This window comes from Choloepus didactylus, assembly GCF_015220235.1.
Source record: "Choloepus didactylus isolate mChoDid1 chromosome Y unlocalized genomic scaffold, mChoDid1.pri SUPER_Y_unloc1, whole genome shotgun sequence".
NCBI lineage: Eukaryota > Metazoa > Chordata > Mammalia > Pilosa > Megalonychidae > Choloepus > Choloepus didactylus.
This window is the reverse complement of record NW_023637624.1, coordinates 4,122,878-4,135,782: the sequence shown is the minus strand read 5'-3', so window position 1 is coordinate 4,135,782 and position 12,905 is coordinate 4,122,878. Positions and strand designations below refer to the sequence as shown.

General features: G+C 33.8%; 1 protein-coding gene across 1 annotated transcript in view; it reads left to right on the top strand.

Moving 5' to 3' along the window:
- CFAP47 (cilia and flagella associated protein 47) overlaps positions 1 to 12,905 on the top strand; it is a 455,597-nt gene that overhangs the window by 424,051 nt on the left and 18,641 nt on the right. The window contains exons 60-61 of the mRNA XM_037824716.1: positions 3,551 to 3,722; positions 6,428 to 6,589. Of these exons, the coding sequence (XP_037680644.1) occupies positions 3,551 to 3,722; positions 6,428 to 6,589 (334 nt within the window). The remainder of the gene's footprint in view (positions 1 to 3,550; positions 3,723 to 6,427; positions 6,590 to 12,905) is intronic.

Sequence of the window (12,905 nt, the reverse complement as noted above, 5' to 3'; positions counted from 1 at the left end):
TCTGCAGACTTGGAAAAACTAGCTATCAAGTTTATTTGGAAGGGGAAGATGCCTCGAATTGCTAAAAACATTCTAAAAAAGAAAAATGAAGCAGGAGGACTTACAGTCCCTGACTTTGAAGCTTATCATAAAACCACAGTAGCCAAAACAGCATAGTACTGGCACCAAGATAGACATATTGATCAATGCAATCAAATTGAGAATTAGGAGATAGACCCCAGATCTATGGTCTACTGATCTTTGATAAGGCCCCCCAAAACACTAAACTGGGACTTAACAGTCTTTTCAACAAATGGGGCTGGTAGTTCTGGATATCCATAGCCAAAAGAATGAAAGAGGACCTCTGCCTCACACCCTACACAAAAATTAACTCCAAGTGGATCAAAGACCTCAATATAAAAGACAGTAATATAAAACTCCTAGAAGATAATGTAGGGAAACATCTTCAAGACCTTGTATTAGGCAGTTACTTCCTAGACCTTACAACCAAAGCACAAGCAGCAAAAGAAAAAACAGATAAATGGAAACGCCTCAAACTTAAAAGCTTCTGTACCTCAAAGGAATTTGTCAAAAAAGTGAAGAGGGAGCTAACTCAATGGGAAAAAATATTTGGAAACCATGCATCTGATAAAAGACTGATATCTTGCATATATAAAGAAATCCTGCAACTCAATGACAATAGTACAAAAAGCCCAATTATAAAATGGACAAAAGATATGAAAAGACAGTTCTCTGAAGAGGAGATATGAATGGCCAAAAAAACACGTGAAAAAATATTCAGCTTCACTAGCTATTAGGGAGATGCAAATTAAGACCACAATGAGATATCATCTCACACCAATTAGATTGGCTGCCATTAAACAAGCAGGAAACTACAAATGCTGGAGAGGATGTGGAGAAGTTGGAACTCTTATTCATTGTTGGTGGGACTGTATAATGGTTCAGCCACTCTGGAAGTCAGTCTAGCACTTCCTTAGAAAACTAGATATAGAGTTACCCTTTGATCCAGCGATTGCACTTCTCGGTATATACCTGGAAGATCTGAAAGCAGTGACATGAACCGATTTCTGCATGCCAGTGTTCATAGCAGCATTATTCATAATTGCCAAGAGATGGAAACGACCCAAATGTCCTTCAACAAATGAGTGGATAAATAAAATGTGGTATATACACACGATGGAATACTACGTGGCAGTAAGAAGGAATGATGTTGTGAAACATATGACATCATGGATGAACCTTGAAGATGTATTGCTGAGAGAAATAAGCCAGGCACAAAAAGAGAAATATTGTGTGTTACTACTAATGTGAACACTATGAAAAATGTAAAATAAATGGTTTATATTGTAGAATGTAGACAGCAATAGACAGCAAATAGTGAAGGGGGAACAATAATAAGAACAGGTAAGGAATGGAGGGTAAACTTAATGTTCTGGGAAAGCTCAGGAACTACTATGGTTTGTTAATTTCTGAGGGGTATGGTAGGAACAAGTGCTCAGAAATATACTTATTTTAGATTATTTGTTTTTTCTTATTCCTTTGTTTTGGTTTTGTTTGAAGTAGTTTTTTATTTTTTTTTAATGTTTTGATAAAGTTAAAGAAACATTGAATGAGTGTAAAAAAATAAATGAACAATGGGGGGAGAAGGGGAATGAAAGGTTTTGGATGTTCTTTTTTATTCTAACTTTTATTTTATTTTTTGGAGTAGTGAAAATGTTCAAAGATTGTGGTGATCAATGCACAACTATGAACAACTGATTGTACCCCTTGAACAACTGTGTGTTATGCAAATATATCTCAATAAAAATGCAATTTAAAAAAAAAAACAAATTGAGGCAGCCTGGGCAAAGTATTAGCAGGTTGAAGACAGTTTACCTTGGCTTTTGTCAAACCTGATTCTGTCTTTTTCCCTTAATAGCTCATCAATATATTCAAGTTATGGTCAAGGGGGACATATGAAGTTTGGAAAATACTCATGTCATTCTTACTTGCCTCATCCCCTGCTCCCCAGCTGATGATCATGTCTCTGTTTTGTACCAATGGACATTCTTATGATCTGAATTATGACAGCTATAGTGACAGATGCCCACAGAGGGTTCAATGCTTCTGAAAGTAAAATTTAGCTTCTCATTCCCTGGCTTCATTCTTGTCCCTGCCATTCCCATAAAGTCTTCTAGAATTAAGCAGCAACAGATGCAGATCTCATCTGTATACAGTATCTGCTTTTAAAAATCTTTATCGTGTTACTTGAATGTAATGGAAATTTCATCTCCCATCAAATGCTCCAAACTTCCCAAATGTGGTTTTCCCTGAATTGATTAGAGCTTCTTGTGGAATGTTTCCGTGTTCCACTCCTAGAATAAAGAAATACATTGTAAGTGGACACATTGTTTTTGCTACAGCAAATAATGGTTATTGATAGGAATAGCAATTGCTGCCATAGTCAACAGGATGGAAACCAACAACTGAAGAAATCAGAGATTTATTTTTATGTGTGGATAATGAAAGAAAGAAAGAAAAAACCTTGTGAGGGTGTGTGTTTGCTACATTTTACATTAATAAGGTTTAGTAAGTAATCACTAAATCTGACTTGAGCTTGTTGCAGCCAAGCTATTTTTTCAGAGTTCTATAGCAGTAATTAGAATCAACTGCTCCTCAAGGGTACTCTGGTTTCTGTTAGGATGGCTTAGAGAAAGGCAGTCATCAGCTCTGAATGAAAAGAATGAAATCCAAGCATCACCTTTACCTTTATACACCACAGATAGATTTTAGAAAGTAGCTCACTCAGCTCTGGGTCAGTTGAAAACATCATTCTCTGACTTCTCATCCAAGATTCACATGCAATAAATTTCCCAATTTGTCATTTGGGCTTCTTAAATGTAATTAGAGAGTAATTTTTATACATTTGTACTTCTCTTCTACATGTTGGTCCTGGATTTAAGATATTTTTCATGTGCTGCTGACAAAACTCTGCTATAAATATCTTCTGTAACCTACTGGTTAAGAAAATATGACTAAGCACATTGCTTGTAGCACCCTGGGACTAAAACATGAAGAATACTCTCTTTTTATCAAAATATACCAGAACTTGAAAATCCTGCCCTAACTGACTGGAATGGTATCTCTTTCAATACTGTTTAAGCTTAATTCGAATGAAAGCAATGTTAAAACTCATTCTTTATATATTATAAATCTATAGGTTTAACATTTACTATATAGACCTCATCTCCTATTATTCATATTTTATAGTAAATATTGATTATTCATTTCCTTTTGACTTTGCCTTGTTTATTCTGAATTTTAAAGACTTCAGGAGGGCAGGATTGTCTTCTGTGTTTATTTTATATTCATTCATTTATTTACCTTTTAACAAAAAGAGTACTAATATCTATCTGGTAATGCAACCAGGTATTAGGAACACAAAATTAAATAACATATACCATCTCCATTCCCCTCCATACCTGTGTATAATCAGTCCTGAAATATAATTGATGTTCAGTATATCCATATCTAATTAAATTGAAATATACTTTACACTTAATTTTCCTAGAAGTGCCTTATAAACGTGAATTCCAGTATGAAATTCTATTTGAATCTGAAGCAATGAAGTCTATCTTGGAATCCTGTGTGGCTTTATATTTGGTCAAAAAATTCTGTCATATCAAGGCTGAAATGATAACATTGTTCTTCAATATGATATTCACACCCAAGAAACCATTGAGGTAAACCTTTTTCCCCCCATTTTAAATCATATTACTAATTTCTAAAACAAAGTGACTTTGATTCTTTTTCCTTTTTATGTTACTATTGGATTACTTCTTTGATGCTATTTGGGTAAATTTTTGGGGCTTGATTATTTCTAGCCATCAAACTATGCAAAATATTCCAAGCAGAAAAAAATAAATAGTTCCATTGCTCAGAAATCTAACGTGTCCTTCAGTAACTGTGACATCCCTAAGGTCTTTAGTGTATCATATTAAAGAGAGAACAATTTACTTTGTAAAATCTTTGACAATATGTACTGACCTGATGCTATGCATTGGCAATATGATGCTGCTTGATGCTACTTCTCAGAAACATTTCAAATAATGAACGTGCCTAAACAATATTTTAGATTGCAACTGCTTTCATTACCCTTCCATAATACCATAACATTACACACAATATGTAAGTGGTTCATATTGGATTCCATGAGAATAGTAGACTTTGGATATCTGTGCTCCAGGAAGTATCATCCAGTGTCTTTATATTCACTCTTTAGATAATTGATACTTAGCACTTGCAAATACTGTCTGATAGATCACATCTGGAATAGGGCTTTATTTGCATCTTAATTCAGAGGTACCAACCAGGGCCATAACATACAAAGTGTACAAAATATAACCTGGTACAAAATGAGCAATGAAAAATCACTTGAAAAAATTAGTTGTGTTTTTAATCATTTCTATAATTTGACTATGTATTTGATGTACCCATGCATGTATTTAAAATGACTGTGAATAGGTAGCCCAGTAACTTCAGGAAGCAGTGGTAAAATCAAGCTGCAAGAAGAAAGCATGTTATAAACATTGCCATTTGCCCCCTATTACCTTTTCTTTGATTTGCACAGTTTTCTATGCTCAGTTTTTAGTATTTGTCCATATTTAGCTTTATATTGCATTAATTTCATGATGTGGAAATTACCAGTGACAATTAGGAAGGGAACAGATAACACTGGTGGATATGGGCAGAGCCAATTCAAATTTATACTCATTCAAAATTTTTGTGGATTAGAGCCTCTTGGAGAATATTTGGAAAACTGACGGAGGACAACTTGCATGCAGGATTCATAAATTTCAGTGTTTTGTGATGTTCTGATGTAGTTTAACAATTCTGTTTCATGCATATGTGTGCATATTCATTTATTTCTGCCATTCCTTGTTCCATATGTACTTGAAATGGTTCACTGAAAGAGAGTTAGATAACAAAAACACAATGAAAACAACATCTCTAAATTATGAAAGACCTCTCCTCCTGGTATTATGGCAAGAGTAGAAGTTGGGAGACCAGTTAGGGTACTCTTGAAATAGTGCAAGCAGAGGAATATTGTTTCTTAGAACCAGGGGTGGCAGTGCAATGGAGGAGAAGTTAACAAATCTGAGAATTGACAGCCTTTGCTGATGTAGCAATCAGATGTGTAGGAAGAAGGAAAGAATGAAATCAAGAATGACTTTTAAATTTCTGGTTCGATAATTTCGTTTACTAAGAGAGGAGGTTGTGAGAGAGGTACAGGTGTAGGGTTTACATTTTGGATGTGTTAAGTTTAAAATGCAATATCAGTCATTTTGAGCTAAGTTATACTGCACAGTGTTTTGTTGTTTCGATGCAGCACATTTTATTTTTACCAGCATCCTGTTGTAAGAACATTTTTTAAAATTCTGCTCCTTGTTTTTTGATAATATAAATAATGCAGCAGTAAGATCCTTATACACATCACTTCTTGAAATCTTGGAGGCATATTTCTTGGGGGAATTACTAATAGTGGACTTGCTAGGTCAGTGTGTGTAACTTTCAAATTTGGCAGATATTGCCCAATTGCTCCCCAAGTGATTGAATAATTTTATAGTCTTTACTAGAGATCATGAGAGTTCCCAGGACTGTTCTGACAGTTTTAGCTAAAAGGTTTGTGATTTCTTTGTCCAATCGTGACTTATGACTTATGATATTACAACCACACCATTACATGTCTGTGCCATTTCTGCTCTAAACAAGCAACAAATAACCGTTTCTCAGCTCCAGCTACTGCCCTATCCTTCTCCTCTTCTTCATAGCCAAATGTTTTTGAAAGGCTTTATTAACTCACCTGCCACTCAGTGAAATGTTATTCTATAAAGTGTTTGTGGCCATTGCTGTTTGCAATTTAGTTTTTTAAAAAAGCTTCAATATCAGGCAATTTTCTGTGGCTTTGTAAAGGTCCATAGAAAGCATATTTTTTCTATGTGATGCAAGAGTTGAAAAGATTTTCTCACAGTGTTTCATTTTGAACTGAAAATCCCCAAATACAATACTAATTACCCTAATACCTGGGTCCATTTGGGAAACCAATTCTTCCCTTAAGTCCTTAAATATGATGTTCTTTGCTGGTTACAGAAAATTTGTGAGTCCATTCTGCATGTGCTACTTGTTTCTTGTAAATAAGTAGAGAGTGGATAAGATAACCTACAAAGTAATTACCCCAAAGGGAGAATGGTAATATAAACCATGACCTAAAATTTATTCCTGAAATGTAAGTAATGATCATCCACAATTTTTTAAGAATTAAAAGTTCTTGTCAGTTTGCCGAAAACAAAAGTTTTACTTACTATTTCACCTTAGATGATGCTTTACTTACCTTTCTCTCCTTGCTTATTTTCTTATGAATATCTTTTAAAATCTCATTTTTTTTTAGGACTGAAATCTTACTGAAAATAGAGTGCATAACAGATGGGATCTGGAAGTTTCCCATAACATTGATTGCAACAGAACCTGAGGTGGACGATGTCATTGACATTGAAGGTGTTGGTTTATTTAAGGAATCTATTGTTGGCTTCAGGCTGACAAGTAAGAAAAGGTAATTTATCAAGCAAAAGTATGTGACTCAATTTTGTGAATATAATGTATGATGAATTGTGGAACAAGATTTAAGATAGAATAACCTATGGGGTCATCTTGTGCTGATTAAGCCAGAGCAGTATCAATTCTCTGACTCAGAGTATATTTTCATTTAAAAAATAGGAAAACAGGATCTACAAGGTGAAGGGCAAAAAACAAGAGTCAAAAGTGTTGGCTATTTCTATTTGCTTTTCAATGGATAATTCAATGCATTTTTATAGGTGGAATTTTTTCCAGTAAATTTTAACAGTGTCAGGTTGTCAATTGTTTTAACTAAGCAGATATGACTGGTTATTGATTCCATATTCTGTCTTATTTTTCTGCTCAGCCATAGAGCTGTGTTTGTTATACTTGTGGTAACATGAGCATCATGACAACACTTGGACCTTTCTCACATGTAAACTACGTTTTTACAGTTTTTTAATGGTATTTATACATACCATAAAATTCGCCCATTGTTAGTGTACGATTCAATGATTTTTTTTTTTTTGAAAATTTGTGGAGTTTGCAATCATAACCCAAATCCAGGTTTGGAACTTTTCCATCACCCCCAAAATTTCCCTCAAGCCCCTTTGCAGTCAATTCCCGCTCCCACGCCCAGTCTCAGGCAACCACTGATTTGCTTTATGTCTCAGTAACATTGCCCTGTCTCAATAATTCACATAAATGAAATCACGCAGTATGTAGTCTTTGCATGTGACTTCTTTCACTTAACATGGTTATGAGGTTCATCCTTATTGTCACATGTAGCAGTAGTTTGTTACATTTTGTTGCTGAATGCTGTTCCATTATCTGCATATGTCACATTTTGTTTATCTGTTCACCAGATTATGGACATTTGGAAAGTTTCCCCCTTTTTGGCAATTATGTTGAAAGTCTTTGTATGGACAAATGTTTTCTGTTTTCTTGAGTAGATTCCTAAGGTAGAATTGTTGCATCATATAGTAAGTTTATGTTTAACTTTTTAAGAAATTTCCAAAGTGTTTTCCAAAGTGGATGTACTATCTTACATTCCCACAGCAGTATATGAGGACTTCAGTTTTGCACATTATTGCTAATGCACAGAATTGTCAGTCTTTTTTATTAAAGCCATACTAGTGGGAATGTCATTGTGGTTTCAATTTGCATTTCCCTAATGACCAATGATATTGAACACCTTTTCATGTGCTTGTTAGCCATTTCTATGTATTCTTTGATGAAATGTGTATTTGAGCATTTCAACTATTTTTAAATTTGGATGTTTGTATTCTCATTACTGAATTGTAAGCATGTTTTATATATTCTGGATCCAAGTCATTTATCAGATAGGTGATTGCAAATATCTTCCCCCAGCCATTGATTTGCATTTCATTTCCTTAGCTCTCTTTTGAAGCACAAAATACCTTAATTTTGATTAAGTCCAGTTTATCAATTTTTTCTTCAAAGAATTGTGCTTTAGTATCTAGAGAACACTGTGCATAACCCAATATCATAAGTATTTTCTCCTGTTTTGTTTGAGAAGCTTTATATTTTCAGTTCTTATATCTTATGTTAGTGCTCCATTTTAAGTTCATTTTTGTTCATTAGTGTGAGGTAGAGTCTAACTTTATATTTTTGGCATACGGATTTCCAATTTTCCCAACATCATTTGTTGAAAAGATTATTCTTTCACCATTGAATTGTCTTGGCACTTCTGTCAAAAACCATTTGACCAAAACAGTAAGGGTTTATTTCTGTACTCTCAATTTTGTTCCATAGATCGATATGTTTATCTTTACACCAACCTCCCATTCTCAATCCTTATAGCTTTAAATTAAGTTTTGTCTTAAAACTTCCCACTTCTTTTTCAAAATTATTTTGCCTATTCTGGTGTCTTTGAATTTCCATGTAAGTTTGAGGAGCACCTTGTCAATTTCTACAAAAATGCTGCTGGGATTCTGAATATGATTGCATTCAATCTATAGATTCAACTTGGTAGAATAACATCTTAAAAATAGAGTCTTCCAACCTAAGAATATGGAATGTCTCTCCATTTACTTAGATCTTTACTTTCTTTTGGCAATTATTTGTTTTCTGCGGGATACATACTTTGCCTTTCTTTTGTTAAAGTATTTCATTTTTGAAACAGTTTTTTTTGTGTTTTGGGTTGTTATTTACTCACATATAGAAATACAATTATTGTTATATAGAGATCATTAATTGTGGTATATTACTAAATTCATTTCTTAGTTCTAGTAGTTTTTAGGGGGCATGGATTTCCACATATACGACTGTTAGCTGAAAATAAAGATAGTTTTACCACCTCCTTTCCAATTTGGGTACCTTTATTTACCTATTCATTAATTTATTCATTCATTCATTTATCTATTTTTGCCTCAATGCATTTGGCTAGAGCCTCCTATACAACGTTGAAAAGGAGTGATAACAGTAGACATCCTTGCCTTTTTCCCAACCTTTAGGAAAAATAATTAAGTCATTCATCATTAAAGAGATATTGGCAGTAAACTTTTCATAAACACCCTTAATCAGGTTGAGGAAACTCCATTTTATTCCTAATTTTTTTTGAATTTTTATCATAAACAGTTGTTGGATTTTTGTCAACTGTTTTTTTCTGCATCTATTGAGATGTTCATGTTTTTTGTCATTTCCTTTTATTAATTTTTTATATTACATTAATTGATTTTCAAATGTTGAGCTAATCTTGTATTCCTGGGATAAACATGACTGGATCTTGTTGTATAATCTTTTGTATATGTTGCTGAATTTTGTTTGCAAATATTTTAAGGATTTTATGCCTATGTTCATCTGAAATATTTGTCTATAGTTTTCTTTTTTCTGTGATGTCTTTGTCTGGCTCAGACATTAGGGTATTACTAGCCTCATAGAATGAGGTGAGAAGTTTTCTATTCTCTTCTGTTTTCAGAAGAAATTTGTGAAGGATAGGTATAATTTTTCTATAAATATTTGATGGAATTATCCAGTGAATTACCCTCTTTTGCCCATAAATCTGTTGTACAGAGTAAATATTCTATTTCTCATTTATCTCCCATTCTTAAAGAACATGAACTTCTGGAGCACAGAAACTGGCATTTGGTAAATCATTTCATACATTCATACATTAAGTATTCATAAATGTTGATTAGTTAATAAGTGAGTAAATACAGGGAATTAGATTGAAGAAAAATATCTTGAGTATCAACTTAGTCATTTATTCAGAAATCTTAAAGGGAAGAAAAATAATGATTATATATGTGTATATCATTTCTATATATGTATTATGTATACATATATGGGTTATATATTTTTCTGTTAATATTTTAATTATCCGTGCCATACTAGTGTTTATTGATTTTTATATTTTTCTTTATTTCCCTTGATTGCTAATTAAAGATATGTACATGAAACAGTGAGAGGGCTGTCAATAAATATGATATCTCTAGATATTGAAAATCTTGATAGCAAAATGCATAGGTAATCAAGTTTCCAAAAGTTGGCTTATTGGAGAACAAGAAAAAATGACAAAATTTATCTGGCAGAGATTTAATTCTCTGGTGGGAGTTTTATAGGCATGCAGAACCCTAATATTCTCTCATAAGATGTAATCATTGGGATTAGTAAAGAAAAAAAAAAAAAAGACAAGGGAGACCATGATGAAAGATTCTCATCCTGTGTGTCAAAAACTATACTTTACCTGTTTCACAAGTATCCAAATGTAATATTGTTTCTCTTCATTAAAGAAGATAAAATAAACATTGCTTTAGGTTAAAGTAGCAATTATGTTAATAGTTTTAAAATACTTTGAGTAGCATTATACCTGGCAAACAGAAACTCAGACCACAAGATTTTACTTTAAAATAATGGATAATATTTAAAGAAGATTTAATAAATGAATGGCATTATTAACAAATTATTTTTGTGATCAGGACTAAATTTGTTCAGATCAGGAAGAAGCAATTATATTTTTGTAATTCTTCTCTGAAATTATCTATGAAAGTATCATAATCTTAAGGAATAAAGATGTATTTCTTCACAGCATGAAGCCCTTATAACACAGGAAAGAATAACGGGCTGGTGTCTGTGACAGAAAATTCATGACAACTGGGTTAATTACTGGCTCATGAACAGGTTTCCTATAAATGTTTGTTATGGAATAAAATAGATTAAGAAGAAAAGCTATTAGAAACAGTATCCATGTCTTCAGCTGCTGAATATAACCATGTAGAGCATATGGACAACAAGAAAAGTATAATCTTTACCATGAGGAGACAGAAATTGATTGTACAGATATTGCTGAGGTTTAATGAAAATAGACAATGTTGGGGCCTGTAACAAAAAGATATATCGAGGCATATATACTTCTGAAAATCTAGAGACATGAAAGTTGAACCATCATGTTGAACTTTGGAGACAATGGAAGGAAGATTATAGGTCATATGAAAGAACAAGGGCCATGGGAGATAACTCCAATGATCTAATGATTTAAAAAAAATGGTAAAGAATCAAGACAAAGCAGAAAATTGCTATCCATGTATCTGCTTTTGATCTCCTTGGATAAGCATGTTTAAATAAACTGTCTTACTGTTGAGTTCACTCTCAGAAGGGTCATTACCCTCTGCCACTAGTTCTAAGTCAAAAGACACAACTTCTTAATTCAGTAGTGTTCCGGTTTGCTAATGCTGCCGTTACGCAAAGTACCAGAAATGGATTTGCTATTATAAAGGAGGTTCATTTGTTTATAAAATTACAGTCTTAAGCCCATAAAGTGTCCAAGGTAAGGCATCAACAACGGTACCTTCATTGGAGAAAGGCCATTGGCGTCTGGAAAACCTCTTTTAGCTGAGAAGGCATGTGGCTGGTGTCTGCTGATTCCACGTTGTGTTTCAAAATGGTGTTCTCCAAAATAATTAGCTTTCAATGGCTGTCTTCAAAATGTCTCTCAGCTGCAGCATCTCTAAATGTCACTCTTAGCAGACTCTGAGTTCCTTCTGTTTGTCAGCTCTTTTATATGGCTCTGGTGATTTAATTCAGACCTATCCTAAATTGGTAGGGTAACACCTCCATGGAAATTATCCAATCAGAGGTCTTGCCCACAGTTGATTGAGTCATGTCCCCATGGAAACAATCAATAGATTCCAACCTAATCAACACTAATGTCTGCCCCCACAAGATTGCATCAAAGAACATGGAGTTTGGGGGAATATAATACATCGAAACTGGCACAGGTAGCATTCATGAGTCTTTGGATAAAATGATAATAATAGAGAAGAGAACTCTGGACATTTTGAAGCATAAAGCTAAGGAGCTGATAGTCAAATAAATATGGATAAATCATCCATTCTGAAATTTGCATTTTAAAGGGTCACTAAAAATCTCAAGGGAATTTAGAAATATCTCAAAAACAGAACGGGGTGATCAAACATCACCTCCCCAAGATTCTAGAGAATCAAAGGACAACAAGTGAGCATATTCTGTGGGATCAGAAGAGAAATGATGTCCATGTCTAAGAAATAATTTCACCACTCCATCCGATAATGGGACAGATTGCTTTTAGCCATTCATTCTTTTATTTTTGTCATTCATTCATTCAACCAATGTGTTAATCACACAATCATGTAAATAAATATGAAATTTTAACTGTGATAACTATGATGAGAAGTAAACAGTGCTGTGAATGCATATAATGAAAAGATTTGGCTCAGTCATGGATATCAAGAAAACTCCCTTGAGGAAAAGAGATTTGAAGGCTGCACAGGAAGTAACAAGTCAAGGAGAAGGGGAAGAGCATTTCAGAGGCAGAAGAAACCACAAGGGCAATAGTTCTTTGGTGGGATAGAGCAGGATGTGGACAAAGGACCAGGGAAGATCAGGGTGGCTGAGACAATGAGTCTAAAGAAATGTGGAGGATAAGAAGATTCTAGAGAGGTCTGTTGGCACCAGATGATGCAAGGCTTTATAGGTAGAGGGACCACAAAATTCAGTGTCCAAATGAGGACTTTCTTGAGAATGAAAGATGACACGATTAAGAATTAGGCCTGGCAACAAGATAACTAGAACAGATCTGGGCAAACCAGCACTTACAGTTACATTTTTATAGGCTATGGCAGGAAATTTGTTCTTTATGCAGAGATTAGTGGAAAGTGATTGAAGTACTAAAAGCAGAGAAGTAATATATATTTAGAAAAGAAAAAAAAACATTAGCTGAAAATGTGTAGGGAACAAATGAGAAAATGTCCAGAATAAATAGAGGTGGACCAGTTAGTTGAATATCAATGTTGTTCAAGCAATAAAAAGTTAGA